Source organism: Anabrus simplex, chromosome 2, assembly GCF_040414725.1.
Source record: "Anabrus simplex isolate iqAnaSimp1 chromosome 2, ASM4041472v1, whole genome shotgun sequence".
Taxonomy (NCBI): Eukaryota; Metazoa; Arthropoda; class Insecta; order Orthoptera; family Tettigoniidae; genus Anabrus; species Anabrus simplex.
This window is the reverse complement of record NC_090266.1, coordinates 659,212,526-659,237,793: the sequence shown is the minus strand read 5'-3', so window position 1 is coordinate 659,237,793 and position 25,268 is coordinate 659,212,526. Positions and strand designations below refer to the sequence as shown.

The following is a 25,268-nucleotide window of genomic DNA, read 5'->3' as shown; positions in this document are numbered from 1 at the left end:
AGAAGAAGATAAAATTCAAGGTATCCAAGTCTGCCAAAAATTTTCTTGGCTCCATGTTAATTGGAAGTGATGGAACCCTATAAACAGTGTTCCATAAATTTGTCTGTGTGTGTGGATCATTTTCTTCATTATCTGAAGAGCTGTCTACATTTGAAATTGCTTTCTTCATCTAAAAATACAATGAAGAATACAAATCAGTATTTTTGTTTGAACAGTTGAAGTCTTACAGGAAAATGAAACATTCAAGTGTAAGAAACAGGCCTATGGAAAACTAATCCAAAAGTGTTCCAAGTAATAAGCATCTCCTCACCTTTCAAATCATCCACATCATCATCTATATCAGCTCAACAATCCTTGAGGTCACGCTGCGATAAACTTTGGTGGGTCTCCATTTCCACTCATGAGAGTGTGGATAAGTGGCGCGATAACACCATAATGAGAAAGATATAGCCTTGAAAATATGTCAACTGGGGTGCCACCTCTTGCTCAGTTTTGGTACTAACAATATGAGGCATAAACCCTCGATGTCCAAACCTGTAGAAACACCACTCAGCAAAATAACATTCATTTAAATGAGCGACTACGTACAAACCACAGGCTTGGCGATTTGGTAAAAATGCAGCACGTAAAATGTACGGGCTTGGTAGTGAGAGTATTAAAAGTAACAGACATGAAAGTAGCGAAAATTGCTGGTACAAATAGGTGGGAATAATGGCAGGATTTCTTTCGCTTATCTAACGAGAATTTTATTGTTGCCTGTCGTTTCACTGTTAAAGTGCTTAATTTGCATTCTGAATGTTCCTTATTTTTAAAGCAATGTTTAGATACTATCTTTGTTCTCCAACTCGAAATGAACATCACAAAATTCACATATTAAAATATTGCTTTACGAAACGTATAAACCTTCACTTGCAAACTGTTTAGCTCTGCTGTGCACCGTAACACTTGTCAAACGACCCATCTTCGCTAATGACCGTGGTCACTTTATTTATTTTACCTGAACCAGGAAGCCGAAATACACCAACCCTTTGTGCAGTCAGCTGTGCAGCCAGTAGATGTCATTAAGGATTTCCAAGAATATTAGCACTGTAGCATGGGGAGACAGGCTGAGGTGGGATTACCACCCACCCTGAGAAAACATTCAAAACATTTTGTTTTTCAAGAAGCCTGGAGTCAAAGTTGGCAATATTTGTGTCGAATTATAAAACACCTGGCCCTCCCTAAACCCTAAAGAAATTTTCCAGAATATTAAAGATAACAGCCATAACAGGTATTTCTATCCTGTTGAGGAATCTTTGTTCTCTCTTCCCTTTCTCTTCATACATACAATCCTGGAACAAAATTTCAAGCTCGTTATTCTCTAAAAAATTTGCTATAATATCGCATATCTCATCAAATAAGTACATTTCACTTTAAAACGACCTTATTGCTTTAATTCACGGAAATAAGATAATTATTTTCTTAACCAGAAACATACGATTCGTAAAGATATCGCAAAATTGCTTTAAAATATCTTCTGTTACATTTATCATTAATGCAAAAAAAATCATTCTTCTACTACCGATGCATACAAGTAAAGGGAATACAAAGTTGTCTGATGTATATGTACATTCAACTGGACAAAAATTGGTCATGGCAAAAAAATGAGGTGATAGGATTCCAAGTATCACCTCTTTCGTCACCGGCTATCCAGCTTCGAGAATGTATGAAATTAAATATTTCTTTGCCAGCCAATTTTTTGAGGTTGAGTGCATGTGTATACATACATACGTACATTACACACAAAAACTTAAACAAAATTCAGAAAATTAGGGTAAAACAAGTCTGCCAGAACAACAGAACTCTGAACAGAATTCAACCCAGAAACAACATTCAGCACAAAGACATACATACCTTATCTGGTTTTTACATAACTATTGGAAAGGAACAAACAAATGTCAAATTAAGTCATATGTAGAGAGATAGCAACAAGAAAAGGAACACATAATAGGACAAACACCATTGTCAGTCAATGAAGGAAGAGGGAGCAGCAGAAAGAGGACAGAAGGACAAACATGAAAACATAAAAGGACAAGGCCAACATCTCCATATTATCTTCTTATCTTTGTCTTGTGTTTCTTCCCTTTCCCTGAACTTACCCCACTTTCTTCTTATCCTACACTCCCGACATAAAGACAGAAGATCTGTTAAGGCCCCTTGATGAGTGTTGATGCCTGCCCTCCTGATGAAGCCGGGAAACAGAAACAAGCTTATTGGGGGGCTGAGAAGAGGTGGATGTAGAAGAACTGGGGCTGATGAGAAGAGAGCCTATCTAGCCGAAGACGGCAGTGTATGAAGATGGGGAGGTTGTACTTCTCCTTTTGTGTTTTCACGTTTGTCCTTGTTTCTTCTTTCTGTTGCTCCCTTTTCCTACACTGACCTACCATTGTTTTTGTCTGATTATGTGTTCCTTTTCTTATTCTACCTGATTTTAAAAAATCTCAAATGCAGTGAATACATCAAATTCTACTGTGAACAAACTAGTTGAATTTCCAAAAGGAGGTACACAGAATACATTAAAACATTGAACTGTAACATGGAATCTGCATTTGCCAACCAGTCATAACATACAGAACTGAATATGCAGACTTAACACACAGAAATTCTTAATGTCAGCCCTAAAAGAAGCTTAACACTCTACAACAATATGAAGTATTCAAGTAAAAGCACACTCACTCATTCACTCTCTCTCTCTCTCTCTCTCTCTCTCTCTCTCTCTTTATCTGTCTATCAATCCAAGCATATTCTTAAAGAAGAGACCAATTCAAATCATATTCAAATCCCAAAACTGCACATCTAGCAGTAACATTGGTAACAGACATTAGATAACAAGTGTTCATGTTCTGGGGGTTGGTTGTTTATGTAGCTACTCAACAGTAATTGATGAAAGTGCTCCAATGAGGTAATTTATTAACCATTATAAGATAGTACTTCAGTTGCCATAATACCTTGTAGATGATATCGATACCTTAAAGCACACAAGTGCTATGTCCACTTTTTTGAGATATCGACATATTGGTACCACCAGATTAGTCATGAGAAACGGCATTGAATGCACAGTTGTTCTTTGTCCATACCAGTGGGAAATACAAGAAAAATCGATAAACTTAAAATTACTATGTCCTCCCATGTCTTCATTACAAGCGCACACAAGTACTATGTCCTGATATCTTCCTTGTTGTCAGGTCTCACGTGCTCAATTGTACTATGTCCGGACATAGTATCCGTGTGCATTTACTTCACGAAACAAGAATGGACGTGGATCACGTTCTTGATTCATCACTGGCCTTGGTACATGTCGTTTTGGCGGTCCTGTACAGCAGTTTGTGAGATATATTGTAATTGTTCTGGCTCGTATAATAGCTGTAGGTGTTAATCATGAATGAGTGACATGGTGTCAATATTGATTGTAAAGACTGCTTTTATAGTTGTTATACTACATACTACAACGGTAAGTTATCATCTTATTAAACTCATTTTTATCTATGAAAACAATCAGTACCTCGTATTTGTACTGAAGGCTGTATTAATGTATTTATTTTGCATAAGATTAGAAATGAGAGCAGAGGCAGATCAATTGTGCAGGTGGCTGGATGAGTTAGAAGCGGAAAAGACGACGTTTTGCAGACCCTGCAAACTGGAAGAGAAACGTCAAAAAGGTAAATCGGCTGGCTGGCAAAAGTTACAGCGACGTCAATGGTTGAATTATTCCGCCTAAGGCTGTGAAGCTGGATGACTTTGCATGTAAATTCAGATGCCTAACGAACATTACTCGAGAACACCAACAAACACGGTTCGATGAATATTATGGTTTTGAAAATAACGAACGCCAAAAGAATATGTTGTGCAACTTTGTTAGTGAGCAACCTTTTCAACGGAAGAGAAAAAGGCAACCTGATTCGGAATTCAATAAAGAAGTCAGTGGGAAGTATACGTTGCCAAATGTATCTGGAAATGCAGTTCGAGTATGTCAAAGATTTTTTCTGAATACCTTTGCTATTTCGAAGAGTGTGGTAAACGCGGCTTTGCAGTATCAGAGCCCTCACGGATCCTACTTAGGGCGAGATCGGAGGGCTGGACGACCAGCTCCAAATGCAACCCCAGAACGAGTTGTTCGCCGCGTTCGTGCCTTGATTAACTCGTTTCCGAAAGTTCCTGCTCACTACTGGAGAAAGAAGAGCAATCGTCTCTACTTGGCACCGGACATAAACATACGAATCTTACATTACCTGTACAGCATGGATGCGAATCGCCCTCAGGTGTCAGAATCTGTATTCTGGGCGATTTTTAATAAGTTCGAACCAACCTTAGCCATTTTCACCCCGAAGAATGATCAATACTCGAAGTGCACCGAGGTAGAACGCACCAAGACAACTACCACCAACTCGGACTATTTGGAACACATCACTCTAAAGCTTCAAATACGATAAATGAAGGAAGAAGATACCAAAACTGCGGCTGACAATCCAAAGTTTGTGTGTGGAAGTTTTGACCTGCAAGCGATACTCCAAATACCCTTTGCAGGGAACTGCCAAATTTACTATAAGAGAAAACTCTCAGTTTTTAACTTTATAGTTTGTGATTCATTCAAGAATGGAACCTGCTACTTGTGGGATGAGGCCCATGGTAGGAAAGGAAGTGCAGGAATTGGCAGCTGCCTGCTGAGTTACATTAAGCACTTGCATCCGGAAGTTGAGCATTTATTCCTGTATGCTGATACATGTGGTGGGCAGAACAGGAACCCAAGCGTACTTTCTGCTTTGCTCCACGCAATGAATACCAAAATGCACTCTAAGTTGAAAACCATAGACTTGAAATTTATGGAGATTGGCCATAGCTACCTTGAGGCTAACTATATTCATGCCGCAATAGAGAAATGTCGAAAACACAAAACTATTTATACTCCACACGAGTATAAACTTGTAATCGCAATGGCCAGAAAGAAGCCTCGGCCTTACACTGTCATTCAACCGAGCTACAACAGCGTGCACGACTCAGAACAGCTGACAAAACAAGTCATGAACAATCGAACAAGTGATTCTATGAATGAGAAAGTTAATTGGCTTCACGTAAAGTGGTTTCGCCTCCAAGAAAATTGTTCGACAATTCACTTCAAGTATGGTGTGAAGGACGATTTCCACGAGCTTGTGATGAATCCATGTACAATTGATTGGGCAAACATTTCTCTGAAAGTAAAATACAATATATCAATTCAGAAAAAAGAAAGATTTGTTGAATCTGGTGAATAATGGTGTAATCCAATCTGATTACAAGGACTTCATCAACAATTTGCCTTCTGCAAAGGATGTCTGTGATGAAGCTGTATGGACACCAACAACGGGCAAGGGTGATTAGAATGTACCAAGAATATTCCAGTGGTGGTCTTTCTGTTCTGTGTCTTTTTTACATTTGATATTCTATTGTACATTTTATTGTATTCAAAGAGCTAAAAGTCATAAATGTTTTCCCTAACGTTTAAAATATTGTATTTGTTGAAAATATCCTGTTTACGCCTTTGCGACACATAATAAAACTGTTAGTACTATGTCCAAAAATGGTATACTTGTTAGTGCTCAGTTGTGCTATGTCCCGACTTTAGTGCGAAAAACACATTAAAATAAGAAAATATTGAGAGTTTTCACTTAAATTCTTTAGAATTACGGCTCAGATGCATTATGCTTGATAAAAAATTAGTGTAATAGCATATAGGAACAATGGATTATAACGAAATATCAATTTCAAGTTTTGTTTTGCGATTTCCCACAACTTTCTAAAAGTGGACATAGAACTAGTGTGCTTTAAGGTATCGATATGTACTGGATGCAGACAATGAACTTTGACCATTTACAAATTTCTAATAGTTTCTATACTGTATACATATTAATTTTCTAATAGGTGTATAAAGACTGCAATAAGCAAATTGATAAATAAAGAATAAATGCATATTTTCTGATATTTGTTGGGCATTATTCTCGTTTCTAGATTAGGAAATATTAAGAGCTAAGAAGGGTCACTTGACAACTGAAGGTAGACTTACTTTCTCTGTGACACAAAACTGGTGGTAATGCACAGTTACTGGCTCATTTCTAAGGGCATCTAAGATAGCCTTTGGAACTTCTCTAAACAGCCAACTCATTCTGAAACCTGGAATCATAATAAATAAACGTTTGTCACACAAGAATTCAAAATATTTTAATAATTAATCAAATGGAAGACACCTGCAGGTCTGAAGATAACAAAAAAGAAGCTGCATCACCTCAAAGTAGTTTCTGTTATTGTTGCATATTTATGTAGATGTCCATCAGCTCCATGAACATGTCTGTATGAAACTTATCTACGAATCATTCTTTTCAATGTTGCACAAACTACTATTGATTTTTGGTGGTGAGAGGATAGGAATGGGCTTGGCCCAGGAAGGTTAGAGGCAATGTTCATAATTAAGGTACCACCCTGGCATTTGCCTGAGGTGAAAATGAGAAACAATGGAAAACCAAGGCTACCAACGGTAGGGTTTGAATCTACCATCGCCCAAAACCTATGATGATGATGATGATGATGATGATAAAAATGTATAACCGGGCGAGTTGGCCATGCGCGTAGAGGCACGCGGCTGTGAGCTTGCATCCGGGAGAGAGTGGGTTCGAATCCCACTACCGGCAGCCCTGAAGATGGTTTTCCGTGGTTTCCCATTTTCACACCAGGCAAATGCTGGGGCTGTACCTTAATTAAGGCCACGGCCGTTTCCTTCCAACTCCTAGGCCTTTCCTATCCCATCATCGCCATAAGACCTATCTGTGTCGGTGCGACGTTAAGCCCCTAGCAAAAAAAAAATAATAATAATAATAATAATAATTGTTGTTGTTTGAGTCATCAGTCTATAGACTGGTTTGATGCAGCTCTCCACATCACCCTATCCTGTGCTAACCTTTTCATTTCTACATAACTGCTGCATCCTACATCTGCTCTAATATTCTTGTCATATTCATACCTTGGTCTACCACAACGGTTCCTACCCCCTACATTTCCCTCAAAAACCAACTGCACAAATCCTGGGTGTCTTAAGATGTGTCCTATCATTCTCTCTTCTTCTCATCACATTTAGCCACAACAATCTCGTCTCACCAATTTGATTCAGTATCTCTTCATTCGTCATTCAATCTATCCATCTCTCCTCCAGCATTCTTCTGTAACACCGCATTTCAAAAGCTTTCTATTTTTCTTTCTGAGCGAGTTGTTATTGTCCATGTTTCACGCTCCAAACGAAAGTCTTTAAAAACATTTTTCTAATTCCTATATCAATGTTCGAAGTGAGCAAATTTCTTTTCTTACGAAAGGCCTTCCTTGCTTGTGCTAGCCTGCATTTTATGTCCTCCTTACTTCTGCCATTGTTAGTTATTCTACTACCCAAGTAACAATATTCATCCACTTCCTTTAAGACTTCATTTCCTAATCTAATATTTCCTGCATCACCTGACTTCGTACGACTGCACTCCATTACTTTTGTTTTGGACTTATTTATTTTCATTTTTCATTTTCACTCCTCACCCAAGACTGTCATACCTGCCAACTTTACAAAACCAAAAATCAGGAGATTTTGATATGAAAATCAGGAAATATCAGGGGAAATCAGCAGATACAATTGGTCAAAACTGCTTATTCTACATATATTGCACAATACAGTACTATGATATATTTATAACACTTATTGTCTCAAAGCCCGACTGTTGCTATACGAGGCTACAAGGCTAAAAATTACACATGTCTATTCCCTCGCAGGAAGTATGTGAATGAAATGAACAGTCTCTGATAAGTGTTCCGAAAACAGTATGAATTCATACTCCACATGTGTGAATCAGTCATGACATTACTTACCAAATGCATAGATTAATATATTGCATCAAGCGCCCGTGAGATTATGCGAAGCGCAATGCTATTTGTATCAAATAACTAGGTTATGTACCCGTGCTTCGCTACGGAATTCTCGAAAAGACTGTCCTTATAGTTTTCCCAACTGAAGTCAACAGTCAACATAGGTCATTACAATGACGTCAGTATGAATGTCACGATTAAAAGCAATGCTGTCATATGAAATATTCGATAAAATGATAAAATGAAAAAAAAAAAAACCCAACATTTTCTCACTTTTAACAAAAAGTACTACGGTGTCGATCTAACAGTTCAAAATTCCAGAGCTAGAATATCCAGGCCGCAAACAACTGCGAACACTCCTGTGTAATTATTCCATTTAAGTGTGTACGCTGCTCATTCCAATCAGTGCCTCAGAGAAGGGATTGAATAGCTGGAATACTATGATGATCCAGTGTGTTACGTACCAGTAGTATCAGAAAATTCATGAACCAGAGGAATGGCATGCTAAAGAAGAGGGATCTCTAACTCCTCAGCTAATTCCCGCCAATATTCAGGCAGGCTGTTATACTTGATACGCACCTATGCAGCAGGAATACCATCTATCGGAGATAAATGACAGCAGAATACACAAAGTATATCACAAAAAACAATGGTCAATGTAATGTTATTGTTAATCAATTTTATGAGCTTTCTTTATTGCAGGCCTTCACATTTAGTTTTCTTCTGACTTCGTGATATTAGAGCATTTAATGTAAAGTGAGTCATCCTTTCTTTCATGACTCCCTCTTGTGTTATTATTCAAGCGATCGTTCCTTCATGACTTTTTTCTCATTCTTCACAATTTAATCACCATCACCAATATTATTATAGTCGGTACGGTAAAACTGAATAAGATATAAATAATCGGAAATTGTATTCTCTATAACTTTTGTTATGTAGTACTTTTCGATATGACCAATAAGACAGGTAATTAAAAATTACATTTTTGGCACTTCCCCTGAACTACCATTTTGAATAGTGTGAATAAAATTATTTACAGCGTAGATTGTAGATCCTTATTGCCCGACTTTACATACCGATTTTCATTAAAATCTGTTCACCCATTTTCTCGTACCTCGGCGCTGATATCGACTTAGCAACAAAAATCCAAAATCCTTACGTCACACCGATGCCATTAATTTCAGGTGTTTTGCTTCTATTTAGGTCTCTCAAAGCTCTGTCGAATTCTGACCTCAAAAGTGGGACACCCATTTCATCAGCATCAGCAGCCTCTTCTTGTTCCAGAACCAAATCATCTACGTCCTTAACTTGATACAACTGTTGGATATGTTACTGCCATCTTTCTGCCTTGTCTTCTTTCCCTAGAAGTGGTTTTCCAACTGAACTCTTAATAATCATACACCTAGATTTCCTTCCTCCAAAAGTTTCCTTGATTTTCCTGGATGCAGCATCTACCTCTCCTAGGACCATGCAACTTTCAACATCCTTGCACTTCTCCTTCACCCATTCTTCCTTAGATGCCCTGCACTTCTTATTCACTTCTGTCTTTAATCGCTTGTATTCTTTTCTGCCCTCTTCACTTTTGCAATCCTGTATTTTCGTCGTGCATCGATCAGGTCTAGTATCTGTTGAGTTATCCATTGATTCTTAGTTGATCTTTCCTTTCTTCATAACATCTCTTCAGCAGCCCTACTGACCTCATTCTTCATGACTCACCATTCTTCTTCTACTGTGTTTCCTTCAGCCTTTCCATTTAGTCCTTGTGCAACCTGTTCCTTGAAACAATCCTTCACACTTTTTTCTTTCAACTTGTCTGGATCCCATGTCACTGGATTCCTTCCCTTCTTCAATTTCTTCAACTTCAGGTGGCATTTCATGATGCTTGTTGTTTAAAGGGGCCTAACATCGAAGGTCATCGGCCCTGGCATTTCATGACCAACAAGTTGTGATCAGAGTCCATGTCTGCTCCTGGGAAAGTTTTGCAATCCAGCACCTGGTTTCTGAATAATCTAATCATCATAATGAAGTCTATTTGATACCTTCCAATGTCTCCAGGTCTCGTCCATGTGTACAGCCATCGTTTGTGGTGTTTGAGTCCAGTATTAGCAAGGACTAAATTGTGATGGATCCAGAATTCAATCAGCCGACTTCCTCTTTCGTTCCTCTGTCCCAATCGGAATTATCCTACTGCATCATTCCCTTCTCTTCCTTGGCCTACCACTGTATTCCAGTCTCCCATCACAATTAGATTCTCACAACCTTTTACATACTATATTATATGTCCTACCTCTTCATATATTCTTTCGATTTCCTCATCATCTGCTGAACTAGTAGGCATATAAACCTGCACTATTGTAGTGGGCATTGGTTTGGTGTCTATCTTGACAACAATAATCCTTTCAGTATGCTGGTCATAGTAGATTACCCATTGCCCTATTTTCTCATTCATTATTAAACCAACTCTTGCATTTCCCCTGTTTGATTTTGTGTTGATAATTCTGTAGTTGCCTGACAACAAATCCTGCTCTTCCTGCCAACGTACTTCACTTATACCAACTACATCTAACTTTATAGTATCCATCTCCCTTTTCAAATTCTCTAACCTACCACAATGATTCAAACTTCTAACATTCCATGCTCCGACTCGCAAAATGTTAGTATCCATCTTCCTGATGATTGCCCACTCTTGTGTAGTCCCCACCCAGAGTTCTGAATGGGGGACTATTTTAACTCTGGAATATTTTACTTGGGAGGAAGCCATCATCAGTGCATCATTCAAACAGAGAGAGAACTGCATGTCCTTGGGAGTTAGTTATGGCTGTAGTTTCCCATTGCTTTCAGCCGTGCAGCAGTATCAACACAGCTAAGCCATGTTGAGTATTATTACAAGACCATATCAGTCAATCATCCAGATTACCGCCCTTGCAACTTCCGGAAGGCTACTACCCCCCTTTCGATTAACCACTCATTAGTCTGGTCTCTCGACACATACCCATCTGATATGGTTGCACCTGTGGCTTGGCTATCTGCTTCACTGGGACGCATAAGCCTCCCCACCGCGGCAAGGTCTCATGGTTCGCAGGGGAGGATAATAGTAATGTTATAAGCTTTACGTCCCACTAACTACTTTTATGGTTTTCGGAAACACCGAGTTGCTGCAATTTAGTCCCGCAGGAGTTCTTTTACATGCCAGTACATCTACCGACATGAGCCTGACGTATTTGAGCGCCTTCATATACCACTGGACTGAGCTACGATCAAACCGGCCAAGTTGATGTCAGAAGGCCAGTGCCTCAATCGTCTGAGCCATGCAGCCCGGAAGAATTTATTATCATAAATATTATTTTTATTAATATTGATATTAACCTATACCAGTCCATTTGCCGGTTATATTAGCAACAGTGTATCTCAGTTATCATTCCCTTTTGGTGTGATACAAAACAAAAGGAGACATTTCTGATTGGGATAAAGGATGGTATTAAAAGAAACTGGAAACTCATGTTCTCTATTTCCTTATATGATGCAGAATTCTGGGGGGGAAAAAAAAAAAAGAAAAAAGAAATTGACGCATTCAAAATGTGATTCTGGTGGCAATTACTGTGCATACTGTGGATAGCACGAACTACAAAATGCGTCAATGTAATATTGGACATAGCATTCATGAAAGACTTTTGATGATTTTCGAAAGCCATGACATACTATACCTTGGGCTGTGTGGTGCAACGTGATTGCACTAGCCTTGAGAAGTTTGTCAACCAGAGAAAAGTACTGTAGAGGGAAGCCAGTCCAGAGGAAGAATACCAATAGGATGGCTGCAGAGAATCAGATATTTCACGGGGGAACTTCTAGGTTTCCCTCACAGAAGCAGAAGACTGGCCCAAGTGGACAAACACCACCACCACCACCACCATACGCACGCACAACCTCTAGCCGGGTCTGTTTAGTACATAAACATCTCCATTATCTTCTGTCTTCCTACCATCCCCCTGTTGTCACTTTGGTCCAGTCCTTCCTTATTTTCTTCACCTGCTCCTCCCCTCCTACCAGCCATCTGTCCCTTGCATCTTCTTCTTCTTGTTCGTCTCCTGCCTTCCACTTCCATCTCATACATCTTCCAGAGTATCCCTTTCTTCTCCATTATCTTCATGTGTCCATGCCATCTAAGCCTTGGTTCCTCCATTCTATCCTGCACAGGATCCACTAGCACTAGTTCTCTATGCACACGCACACAATTTTCTTGCCCTTGCATAATTAACGCATCCCAATACTTTTTGGTACAAAGTGGAGAAAAAGAAATGTTCATGTATTTGGCTTCTTCGAACATCAATCACGCAGTTCCGGATTGCATTTCAAAATAAAGATGACAACTACTCAGGAAGCAGCCTTCCTATTGCAAAACTGGGCATTCCAAATACTGGGCAACGTACTGTTATCAACCGGTAGGCAATACCACTGCACTAGTTCAGTGAGAGAATTTTTTTTTCTATTGGCTTTACGTTGCACCGACACAGATAGCTCTTATGGCTAAGATGGGATAGAAAAGGCCTAGGAGTTGGAAGGAAGTGGCTGTGGCCTTAATTAAGGTTCAGCCCCAGCATTCATCTGGTGTGAAAATGGGAAACCACAGAAAACCATCTACAGGGCTGCCGACAGTGGGATTCTAACCCACTATCTCACGGATGCAAGCTCACAGTTGCGCGCCTCTAACCGCACAGCCAACTTGCCCGGTAGTGAGAGAATCATCCTTGAAGTGAGTATAGTGACGTTCTATTCCAGTCTGGTACAAACATATTTTATGAGTGTTTCTGATATGGGACATGCATTTTCTGTGATCTCAAAATTGTTTGTTAGTTCGCAGTGAGCAAGTATTCGAATAATACTGAATCATATAAACTCGTGGTAATCAGTTACGCCGAAACATAAGGGAATAAGGGCAGCGGGCCGCAAGTATTCAGTGTCCGAATGCAATGTGTGCTACTGTGGTAGCACAGAAGTGCACTTCAAGCAATTAACAAGTCTCAAAAAGCATCTCGCGGACCAAACAGCGGCAAGTTTCCGCAAGCAGAGGAGGATCGGCTTAAATATATGATTTTGTTCGCAGTGCTGGATATGCCGTTTCTCACAAAATGCTGTATTTTAAAGCAGTAGCGGCGATTGGAAATTAGAAGTGCGGAGGCACAAACTTTTTGTTTTTGCTAGTTGCTTTATGTCGCACCGACACAGATAGGTCTTACGGTGATGATGGGATAGGAAAGGCCTAGGAGTTGGAAGGAAGCGGCCATGGCCTTAATTAAAAACATTTATAGGAAAAAAAATAGAACCGGGGGGCCTGCGGAATATTGTGAGGTGGGGGTGTGTAGACAAAATTGAAATACAATAGCTACAACATGGTTAGGTTTTGGTGCTCTCTGAGTGAATTTTGACAGAGAAGTAAAGTTTGACAATTTAGCAACTTAACTGCAGTAATAATAGATTTTTTTTAGATTTTGATTCAATAATATAGAAGAAACTTTCACCAAATGAACAATTACACATGTATGCAACTAAGGTTTTGTGCCATCAGATACTAATCATGCTTCCACATGCTGCTACGCGAGTCTCCATTACTTGCTGTGGCACTGAAAAATCGGTTAGTTGAGTCGAATAACATTTTGTGTGTCTTTCCATTAAGTATTTTTTTAATATTTAGAGAAATTAAAGGAAATAATTAGGTAATAGACATCAGTATTTGTATAAACTGCTTCTTTTTATAATTCCTAATTTTAGGTGGCTAAAATAGAATAAAGATGTAATTTTTCTCCACAAATTAGGGGTGTGCAAATGGCCCCCCTCACCCCCTAATTGGGAACATGCATCATTTTCAAAAATATTTGTTTTGAAAAGTACACCAATGAAATAGTACGTAAACGTATTACATTGTGGTATGTTGCCTTGTTTTCTACCATTAAAAAATATTTAATAGTGCCTTTCCGCAAGGCGAGTGAAACGGCCTCTGACGTAAGCGGCACGCTGTGACGTCACGATCCAGTACCGCATGGAGCTCTACCAGCCGTTGTGCATCAGCCGTTGCTAAAAGCCGATTGTTTATTACTCATGATCGCGAATATCTTCAAAATGACAAAAGAAAGGTTCAAAACAGCACAATCAGACAATCTATCATGTGTAAATGTCATCATTCTTGAAAAATAGTGACTTTGGTGGCCGCAGAAATACGCGGATAACAAGCAAGTTTGAAAGTGGCGTCTTTTATATACGTGCAATGTACTGTAACCCATAGTATTAGGATAACAACGAACCTGGATAGATATCACATCACTTTCAACATTTCCTTCTAGACTGATTCCCCTATTAAAGAATAACATTACATTTTCGGGCTTTCAGCATTAGTAAAGTAAGAAATCGGATTTCAGCACTAACATAAACATATAGGTACCATTAAAGTACTAGTCCGCTTCTGTGTTGTAGTGGTTAATGTGTGCCACTCCCAGAGGCCCGGTTTCGATTCCCGGCTCTGCCATGAAAGTTGAAAACAAATAGTACGAGGGCTGGAACGGGGTCTACTCAGCCTCGGGAGGTCAACTGAGTAGAAGGGTTTCGAATCCCACCTCAGCCATCCTCGAAGTGGTTTTTCGTATTTTCCTACTTCTCCTCCAGGCACCTAAGACCACGGCCGTTTCCTTCCCTCTTCCTTGTCTATCCCTTCCGATCCTCCCATCCTCCAACAAGGCCCCTGTTGAGCATAACAGGTGAGGCCGCCTGGACGAGGTAATGGCCCTCCTCACCAGTTGCATCACCATACTCAAAGTCTCACGTTCCAGGACACTGCCCTTGAAGTGGTAGAGGTGAAATCCCTCGCTGAGTCCGAGAGAAAACCAACCCTGAAGGATAAACTGATTAAGAAAGAAAGAAAGAAGGAAAGAAAGAAAGATCATAGTACTATAGGGCTATAATCAATCATTCCCAAAAAATATATATATTTATGGTTGGGACAACTGGCCTACCCACTTCCGGGGCCCATGAAAGAGAATTAAATATCTTTGTGGAGGGAAAAAGTTAAACATTATAAAGATAAATATGACTTCATCTAGTTTTCACAAGTCGGGCTGAGTGGTTCAGACTGTTGAGGTGCTGGCCTTCTGACCCCAACTTGGCAGGTTCGATCCTGGTTCAGTCCGGTGGTAGTTGAAGGTGCTCAAATACGTCAGCCTCGTGTCGGTAGATTTACTGGCACGTAAAATAACTCCTGCAGGACTAAATTCCTGCACATGGGCGTCTCCGAAAATCGTAGAAGTAGTTAGCGGGGCGTGAAGCCAGTAACATTAATTACATTTGGCTTTTAACAAGCTGAGCATATCAGGAAAGAAAAGTGTCCTGGTGACATTTTAGTCGCTCAATACAGGAATGTCTTTGGGTGCTGTGACTTTTACTTTTTCTTTTTTTTTTCTTTTTTTGCTGTTTTGATTTACGTCACACCGTCACATATAGGTCTTATGGCGACGATGGGACAGGAAAGGCCTAGGAATGGGAACAAAGCGGCCGTGGCCTTAGGTACAGTCTCAGCATTTGCCTGGTGTGAAAATAGGAAACCACGGAAAACCATTTTCAAGGCTGCCGGCAGTGGGGTTCAAAACCCACTATCTCCCGGATGCAAGCTCACAGCTGCGCGCTCCTAACCGCACGGCCAACTCGCGCGGTATTTTTACCCTTCGGTTTATTGACTTGGCTTGTATAACCTAAAACTTAGGCTAAGTTGGATTATATTTTAAACACCTACATCACTATTTTCACCTGTGTGCAATTATGTTATTTATTTCATTAATATTATGATAATTATTATAATTGAGCATTGTTAACTTATAAGACTCCAACAGACAAGCATTGGTTTTGTGTCGAGTTATACATTTGTTAAATTCACGTTGTTTCCTTTCATGATGTACACGCCTATTCTTTGTTACATTATAGAGTACTTAGATATAGCCTAAATTTCTTTACCAATTAAGCTCTTCAATAAAGACATACATAACTGTCCCATGCCACGATATATTGGTAGAATTAGAGCTGTCAAAATGGTTCATAACCCCTTTGATTTATTATCTTGACATGGATCACCCAAAACATAGGTTAGGTTTGGAGAATACTTTAATAATCAGCATTATTTAATGCACTGTTTATTACTTTCATATTCCAAGATGTAATTGAAGCATTTAAATAAAGCATCATACATTAAAATTTAAAGTTTTACCACTAGAACAGCTGACATGGAAAAGTGATTTTAAAATTCAAACAAATTCATCTTACGTTAAAATCTTTAAAAAAAAATAAACTGTAGACTTTTCCGATATATCACCAGCATTTCTCCAGCTCGCCAAAATCCATTTCTCCCTAGTTTTAGCGTCTTTGAAACGTTTATAAACAATTTGTTTGGGATGGTATGCGAAGTGCTATTGCACATCGGAACTCTACACCATTTATAAGTTTTCGGCCTCACTGTCTGCGCAGGATTCATTTTAAGTCTAAAATATACCACTCAGATTATTATCCAATGTATAGACCTCGAATTTAACCATACTAGACACTAACGTCAAGTAGAAGTACGCGAAGTGTATCCTGCTTCTCACAGCACACTACGTGTTATTTCGTCTGCTAATTCAGTCAACCTGTACGATGACGTCAGGCCAATGAGATCGCGTACTTGCGTGACGTGACATTTTCGTAGATTTTTATGATGTTTGGAGTTATTATTTGTACATTCTGATCACATTTTTGAATTCTGCATGCAATTTTGAATCAGATTAGCATATTTTTAATTAAAACCCCGGATCATGCATGTTCCCTATTGCCGCTACTGTTTTAAAGGACGTGTAAGGACCTGCAACCTTACCCTTTCTCCCCTGTAATATTAAGGTATCGATTTATAGTAACTTTTCTTGCTGTTGGGTATTTTGCAGGTCTTTTTCAGTGTCGGTAACCATACAGTTTAGGGACCCTACTTGCCGATACGACGTCTTACATTAACCGTTAATCTGGCACGTTGGCAACGTTCAATCACTGTTCTAGCATGAATTGCGTGTTGCCACCGCATCGCCGTTAAAGTCACTAGTGATACATTTGCGAGAATATTTAAAGCATATTTTCTTTTTGTGTGGGATTGTAAATCTATTTGGCTAATACCAAGTAAGTAGAATTGTGGCATGTTCGGATAATGCATTTATTAACATTGTTTGCGTGAAATGATTAAAGTGCTCAAGTACGTCAGGCTCATGTCTAGATCTACCGGTACACGAAATAACTCTTGCGGGACGAAATTTTGGCAGTAGAACTTATAACATTATTATTTTCAAATCCGCAGTGAACTTGAAACCTGACCTAATTTCCGTTCACAGAGCTTGGCACATTAGTATTCCTATATGTTTCCTGATAAGCTTGAAGATATAACCAGCCTGCAGGCTGAAAATATGCCCAATAATTTCTCTCCTTACTGGTTACCGGTGTTGAAGAGAGAAGGAAATGTTCGCGCAAAAGAAAGGGAAGTCATTGGATGTCTGGAACTTTCTAAAATCACACTGCAAAGACTTATTAAATAAATCGCATCGTTTAACACGCCCCTCTTGTCAAGAATATGGTTATAGTACGCCTAGTGTATATCAAAATAAAGACGGATAATTTTGAGTGAGAAAGTGTGTTTATTTCCTTAATTCCTCATTGAGCGTGGAAATCGACGAGATATTCATAATTATCTTGATTTATTTGATCTTATCTTTTATCATTTACTAGGGTAGGGAAACATTGATTATCGGTTTTTCCTACATTGAGGTTAGTTTGTTATGGTTATGTCTGGTGATTTTAATATGTAACCAGGCAGGTTGGCAGCAGTGATCAGCCATTACAAAAAAGAGAAAAGAAGAGCATCGGGCGGCGATATTTACTTTCTGGGGTATTTCCTTACGTGGAAATTACTAGCTGCTGCACATGGAATCAGCGTCTCGGATTTGAAGGTTAGCCAAGGCTGGGCAATTAATTTTATGAAGAGAACAACATTATGCCAAAAAAAAATGCTGAATGATTTCAACCAAAAAGTAGATTTTCATCATTTTGTGGTAGAGAAGCAAAAAGTGAGGGAATATTTACTCTCCCAATTAGTAACTACAGGTCAGACGCCAATCGTATCCATATGCCACAAAGTCGAACAATCGATAAGGGGACATCGAGTGTTATCGTACGCAATACCGGAAGTGAAAAACAAAGATGTATTGCAATGCTTGCTGTAACAGGTGATGGCAGAAAGCTCCAACCTTACGTTGTTCTAAAATGAAAAACAATTTCTAAAGTAAAATTTCCACAAGGGACCCACGTTTGTATCCAAGAAAAGGGTAGATGGACACATCACTCATACAAGATTGGATACGAACGGTTTGGGGAAATCTAGCAGGGTCCCTTCTTCGATGTCCGGCCCTTCTCGTGTTGGACAGTTTTCTTTTCTTGCAGACTGTCATTATTATGTACTTACATGAATTGTACTTTTATTACTTCATGTTTATTTCACTTCAGGTCATACTGTCAGCTCATAGTGGGAAAAATATTTTCCAGTGTCGGTACTTCAAACCCGTGTGTCCAACTTACCTGATGTAGCCCATTTGACTTTTCATAAAAAATCTCACGCCAGAATTTTATGCCAAATGACGATAACCGCAAATGAGTTGAACCAATTGTGTGTATATTATATTTGATGTATCTTTTAAATGTAAATGAATTCTAAATCATTTTTTAAATATCTGAATTCCTTGAATAATTCATGCATCCAAAGTTTTCGCCAGTATTTTTCGTAAAAAAAAGTGCATTAATTATGCAAGAAAATACGGTATATATACATAATTTTTTTTTTTTTTTACAATTTGCTCTACGTTGCACTGACTCAGATAGGTCTTATGGCGATGATGGGATAGGAATGGGATAGGCGTGGGAAAAAGTTTCCATGGCCTTAATTAAGGTATAGCCCTAGCAATTGCCTGGTGTGAACATGGGAAAACATGGAAAACTACCTTCAAGGCTACTAACAGTGGGGTTCGAAACCACTATCTAATTTTGTTACTTTTATTCTACTTCTTAAAAATATTAGCTTACTAGCCTGGATTCTGCATCTCTCTCTCTCTTTCTTCCCCTCATTACAGTGGCAGATCTAAGCCACATTGTAGGGTAGGCCCAAGATGATGGAAATGAATATATTGTACATCATAAACATTCACCAGAAAAATATGATTTTTTAATTATGTTTTTTTTTTTTTTTTTTTACATGCTCCTACTATCACCGCTTCACATAAAGTAAAATAACTATCACAATGTTACTCGACATATCTACAACGGAAATTTTTTTTTTTCTACTTGCTTTACGTCGCACCGACACAGATAGGTCTTATGGCGACGATGGGACAAGGAAGGGCTAGGAGTGGGAAGGAAGCGGCCGTGGCCTTAATTAAGGTACAGCCCCGGCATTTGCCTGGTGTGAAAATGGGAAACCATGGAAAACCATTTTCAGGGCTGCCGATAGTGGGGTTCGAACCTACTATCTCCCGAATACTGGATACTGGCCGTACTTAACGGAAATTCTAGAAAGCATCGTACCTGGTAACACTCAGCGTGACCACATTTCTGAAGGTTCAAATGTTCTCAAATTATTTTTTAAAGTGGTACCATGAAAACAATTTTTTTTTCAAAAATCTTTATACAATTTTTAATTTTACTCAACAACAATAAATTGTAAATTAAGTTGAACATCAATATTATTTTTTTCACTAGCAAGAAACACTCCTGAATTTAAAAATTGGTATGCTGAAGAAATAAGTTTCTCTCACAAGTCAAGCACGGTAGTCTTTTACAGGCACGGTGTACCTCACCTGGTCAACAAGAATTTGATGTCTGTACTGTATAAGTGAACCTGCTATGGCAGACTGTCTTATAGCCAGGGGTAGAAGAAAATAGAAATAATTCAGTAGCCAGCCCCTTTTTTTCAGGAGCCAGCACATTTTTCGCAAATATACATTATAAACACCACAGGTTAGACTAGGATCAAGCTACGTATTATTTTTGAAATATAGCCTTAAGTAGTATAGTCTCCATATAAGAATGGAAATGTATATTTTAAGAGATACTAACCCAAATAATCACCAGTCACCTTCCAGGTCAGCGTCTTTTAAAATTACACTACATGTGCCTGTTTGATTTCCCACCAGTAACATTCAACTTGCCTAACAATGCAAACAAACCTTCAAAATCAGTGTAGGGTCTTTTTTTTTTTTTTTTTCAGTATGATAAGATGCCATGAACAATGCATTCATATGCTGCAACATATTAGCATTCATTTGCCTGACGCACCTCGCTAAAAGTGCACATTCGGGATTTTTCATGAAACATTCAATCTCCTGCCGGCCCCGCAATGTAGTGGTAGTGTGCCTGCCTCTTACCCGGAGGCCCCGGGTTCGATTCCCGGCCAGGTTACGGATTTTGACCTGGATCAGAGGGCTGGTTCGAGGTCCACTCAGCCTACATGATTACAATTGAGGAGCTATCTGACGGTGAGATGGCGGCCCCGGTCAAGAAAGCCATGGATAACGGCCGAGAGGTTTCGCCGTGCTGACCGCACGACATTTCATAATCTGCAGGCCTCCGGGCTGAGCAGCGGGCGCTTGGTAGGCCAAGGCCCTTTGGGGCTGTTACGCCATTTTTTTCAGCCTCCTGACACTTCGAGTGAGGATAGGATTTTTCGTATGTTTTAAACGTTTCCAGTTTAAATGGTCCTGAAAATCCGGATACACCAGGGTACGAAATCAGAAATAAATGGGGGGGGATTAAATTTTTCCTGTAATTTAATTACCCCCTCCCTCCCCAGACAAATGTAAATTGTAGATCTTTTTGTTTGAATTTTGTTGTTATAACGAGAATGATAAACATTAGAACATTATTCCAATCAGCTGAGAAGTTTTGAGAGACGAGGCGCGATTTGTCCTGATTTATTGCTTTATTAGCGGAACTTTCCTCTATCAGGGCTAAGTTTTGACTGAAAAAATTTGTCGGTTTGTAAACTGCTTAAGTGAATATTGTCCTATTGACTACTCATCAGAAACACACCCTTTCCAAGAAGTACAAGAGTGGTGTAAGCTCGAGCTACTTAGAGAAATGACAAAGGAGGAGAGCTTCAAGTAATTTATATTTTTCCCGAGTTTCAGATGGACTTGTCAGAGTGAAATATGAATAATAGGTTGCAGGTCTGGATTGCCACTGCTGCGTTGTTTTATTGCTGAAGGTCTGGCAGTCACTTGAATTATTGCTGATGTTTTCATAAAAATATGTGCAGTAAAAATCATTAATTTCAGTCCAAAATTATATGTGTTCTACATTTTCCTCAGAATTTTATAATGAAAGAATTCCCCCCCCCCCCCGGGCAATTTTAGTGGGGGAGGGAACCTTTGAGATAAAATCGTCGGTGGGGGGGGGGAATCTCTCCCTCTCCCCCCCCCCCCCCATCCGCGATTTCGCACCCTGGGATACACCTTTAGAATGTTTATCGGCAATACTACGAAAGTTACTGTATAATTTACACTTCGCAATTCCTTCTTCATAGCACAGCCACGGTAGTCATTCAAGCTACGATTCTCTGCACTGTGTATCATTCTCATACTTCTCTGAACCAGTAACATTCAGCTTGCTTAACAATGTAACTAAACTTTCAAAATCAGTGTAGGATCTGTTATTTTTTGCAATATGATAAGATGCCATGAGCAATGCATTCATATGCTGTGACATATTAGCATTCATTTTCTTCACACACTTCGCTGAAAGTGCTGAAATTTCCGTTTGCCCGAAAATTGAAATTTCGACGTATTTTTGACGTTTGACCTATCATTGTCTTAAATACCATGAATTTCATGCTGGTTATTGTTGTCCTGAACTCTACAGTCGGCACTTCCATCAAATGTTTTCTCACATTCACTCCCTTCTGTATCACTTTGTGTTACATTTACGGGCCCTACTTACGAAAAAAATCTGAAAGAGTACACTGTTTGTTACTCGCATCAGTCAATTTGTGCGGTTTTGTTCGTTTAATTTTGCCGCTTTTCTCAAGTATAGCCCAGAAACGTAAAATACACCAGCGTTAAATGGCTTCCAAGTTCGCGGGCTTTGATGTCTGATGCTACGTTGCCAATTTTCCATAAACGCACAGGAATAAAAACAACAGTAATTTATAAAGTGCAAACTGTTCAATACCAAAATGCTGTAATTAAATTAAAAGTATAAATATTGTTCGGTGAAAATACAAGAATTGATAAACACGTCATTCCGTATGTTCTAAATACAAAGAATGAATTCCACGGGAATTTATCAACACTGCTTTGGCGGCAATAGTTGAGGAACGGCTAGTCACGGGAAGTATGGTGGTAATTGTAGTGTTTGTGGAATTATTTAACGTAGTAGGTCTCTGCATTTCTCCACAACTCTGGTCTGATCTTTGTACTCGGCTACCGATAGCTGATCATCTGTAATAGAATGATATAGATGTTGATTCCCATAGGGAATCTGAAATATTTGTCCTGAATGAGCAAATTTATAATACCAATATAAATGGTCCGTTATTGGACATTATAAATTTTCCAGCTAGCTCATTCTTGGTTGCCAGCGTTTCGCCCTCGTGTGCTAGGGTGGGCTCATCAGTTGGTACCTAGCACACCTACCAATACGCTGGCTAGTGCATACCGTGGAGGCCACTGCGTAGGCTAACTGGAGCCACCGGCAGTGCCAATGCACTAAGAGACTTTGTCTCATCACTAAAAATTGATGCCTGCTTGGCCATCAGATGATATAGATGTTGATTCCCATAGGGAATCTGAAATATTTGTCCTGAATGAGCAAATTTATAATACCAATATAAATGGTCCGTTATTGGACATTATAAATTTTCCAGCTAGCTCATTCTTGGTTGCCAGCGTTTCGCCCTCGTGTGCTAGGGTGGGCTCATCAGTTGGTACCTAGCACACCTACCAATACGCTGGCTAGTGCATACCGTGGAGGCCACTGCGTAGGCTAACTGGAGCCACCGGCAGTGCCAATGCACTAAGAGACTTTGTCTCATCACTAAAAATTGATGCCTGCTTGGCCATCAGATGATATAGATGTTGATTCCCATAGGGAATCTGAAATATTTGTCCTGAATGAGCAAATTTATAATACCAATATAAATGGTCCGTTATTGGACATTATAAATTTTCCAGCTAGCTCATTCTTGGTTGCCAGCGTTTCGCCCTCGTGTGCTAGGGTGGGCTACGCAGTGGCCTCCACGGTATGCACTAGCCAGCGTATTGGTAGGTGTGCTAGGTACCAACTGATGAGCCCACCCTAGCACACGAGGGCGAAACGCTGGCAACCAAGAATGAGCTAGCTGGAAAATTTATAATGTCCAATAACGGACCATTTATATTGGTATTATAAATTTGCTCATTCAGGACAAATATTTCAGATTCCCTATGGGAATCAACATCTATATCATCTGATGGCCAAGCAGGCATCAATTTTTAGTGATGAGACAAAGTCTCTTAGTGCATTGGCATTGCCGGTGGCTCCAGTTAGCCTACGCAGTGGCCTCCACGGTATGCACTAGCCAGCGTATTGGTAGGTGTGCTAGGTACCAACTGATGAGCCCACCCTAGCACACGAGGGCGAAACGCTGGCAACCAAGAATGAGCTAGCTGGAAAATTTATAATGTCCAATAACGGACCATTTATATTGGTATTATAAATTTGCTCATTCAGGACAAATATTTCAGATTCCCTATGGGAATCAACATCTATATCATCTGATGGCCAAGCAGGCATCAATTTTTAGTGATGAGACAAAGTCTCTTAGTGCATTGGCACTGCCGGTGGCTCCAGTTAGCCTACGCAGTGGCCTCCACGGTATGCACTAGCCAGCGTATTGGTAGGTGTGCTAGGTACCAACTGATGAGCCCACCCTAGCACACGAGGGCGAAACGCTGGCAACCAAGAATGAGCTAGCTGGAAAATTTATAATGTCCAATAACGGACCATTTATATTGGTATCTGTAATAGAACTCGATGTGTTACGATACGTCCACATGAAAGGATACTTGTTTGACGGGTTACAACGATATCTCCCATGACCGCTAGGCTTGACCGTGCAGAACTGAAACGTCCAGTTCCAAGGTACAAAGAGCAATTACAGAATTCAAGACTTTGCCAAAAGCACAGAAAATGTTTATTGCACATATTAGAATATATGAGCTACAGAAAAAAAACGTGAAACACCACACGACTTGTTACTTTGTAAAGCAATGGGAAAGTACATAAGGGAACTCTGGATTTCAAAAAATAAATTTTCAAAACCGAATTTGAAAATTCAGGCGCCAGGTAAAAATTTTCAGGCGCCATGGCGACTGGGCGCCCGGTATTTTTCGACCCCTGCTTATAGCATTCTCTACTAACTGATCTGACACATTCTTTCACCCTGGTACCAATATGCCCTTTTTTCACGCAGAAGTTTTTAAATGCCAGGTGTTTCAAGAGGTGATTTTTCTTTGACTTGTTGAAACAGGGATATGAGCTTCCAGTCTGTGGTGAAAACTGGACTTATATTTTACCTCCTAAGAATGTGCCCTATTCTGTCAGGTATACATACATGCCATGTAAGGAAGGAATACTTTTTCTTTGTTTTTCTGAAGTCCTGGTTTGTGCTATCCTTGTTAGGCTCCTTGATCTTTACAGCTTGTGCTATGTCTCCTGATGTAAAGCCATTTTTGTACATGGATGCTGACAGTTCTCTCAATGTACTTGAGCGGTTATCAGCGCCTGCAACTTTTTATATCAAGCTGCCTTACGTCACACCGACAATGGGGACAATGGGATAGGAAAGGGCTGGGAGTGGGAAGGAAGCAAGTGTGGCCTCAATTGAGGTACAGCCCCAGCATTTGCTGGGTGTGAAAAAGGAAAACCACAGAAAACCATCTTAAGGGCTATCAACAGTGGGGTTTCGACTCCACTATCTCCTGAATGCAAGCTGACAGCTGCTACGTGACCCAAACCGCGCAGCCACTCGCTCGGTGCAACATTATTCACTCTAATTGTTAAGAGCTCAGCACTTCCAGAAGTCCTTACAGTCTATAATATAAAGTACTTAGTGGGACATAAAGCAAATAAAATTATTATTATTATTAGTCTATAGTGTATCTTCCACTACTTTTTGACACTGAAACGTTTTACCATGAAACAGCAATTCCGGGAGAAAATGGAAATTATGGGCAACACCTGTAGCAACAAGATGTAGAATCGAACATTGGTCATCAACTGTTTCTGATACA

At 39.6% G+C, this 25,268-nt stretch overlaps 1 protein-coding gene across 2 annotated transcripts in view; it reads right to left on the bottom strand.

Annotated features, from left to right (window-relative positions):
- LOC136864330 (gamma-glutamyl hydrolase A) overlaps positions 1-25,268 on the bottom strand; it is a 204,228-nt gene that overhangs the window by 57,144 nt on the left and 121,816 nt on the right. For both annotated transcript variants that reach the window (XM_067141169.2, XM_067141170.2), the window contains exon 5: positions 6,077-6,183. In XM_067141169.2, coding sequence (XP_066997270.2) covers positions 6,077-6,183 — 107 coding nt within the window. The remainder of the gene's footprint in view (positions 1-6,076; positions 6,184-25,268) is intronic.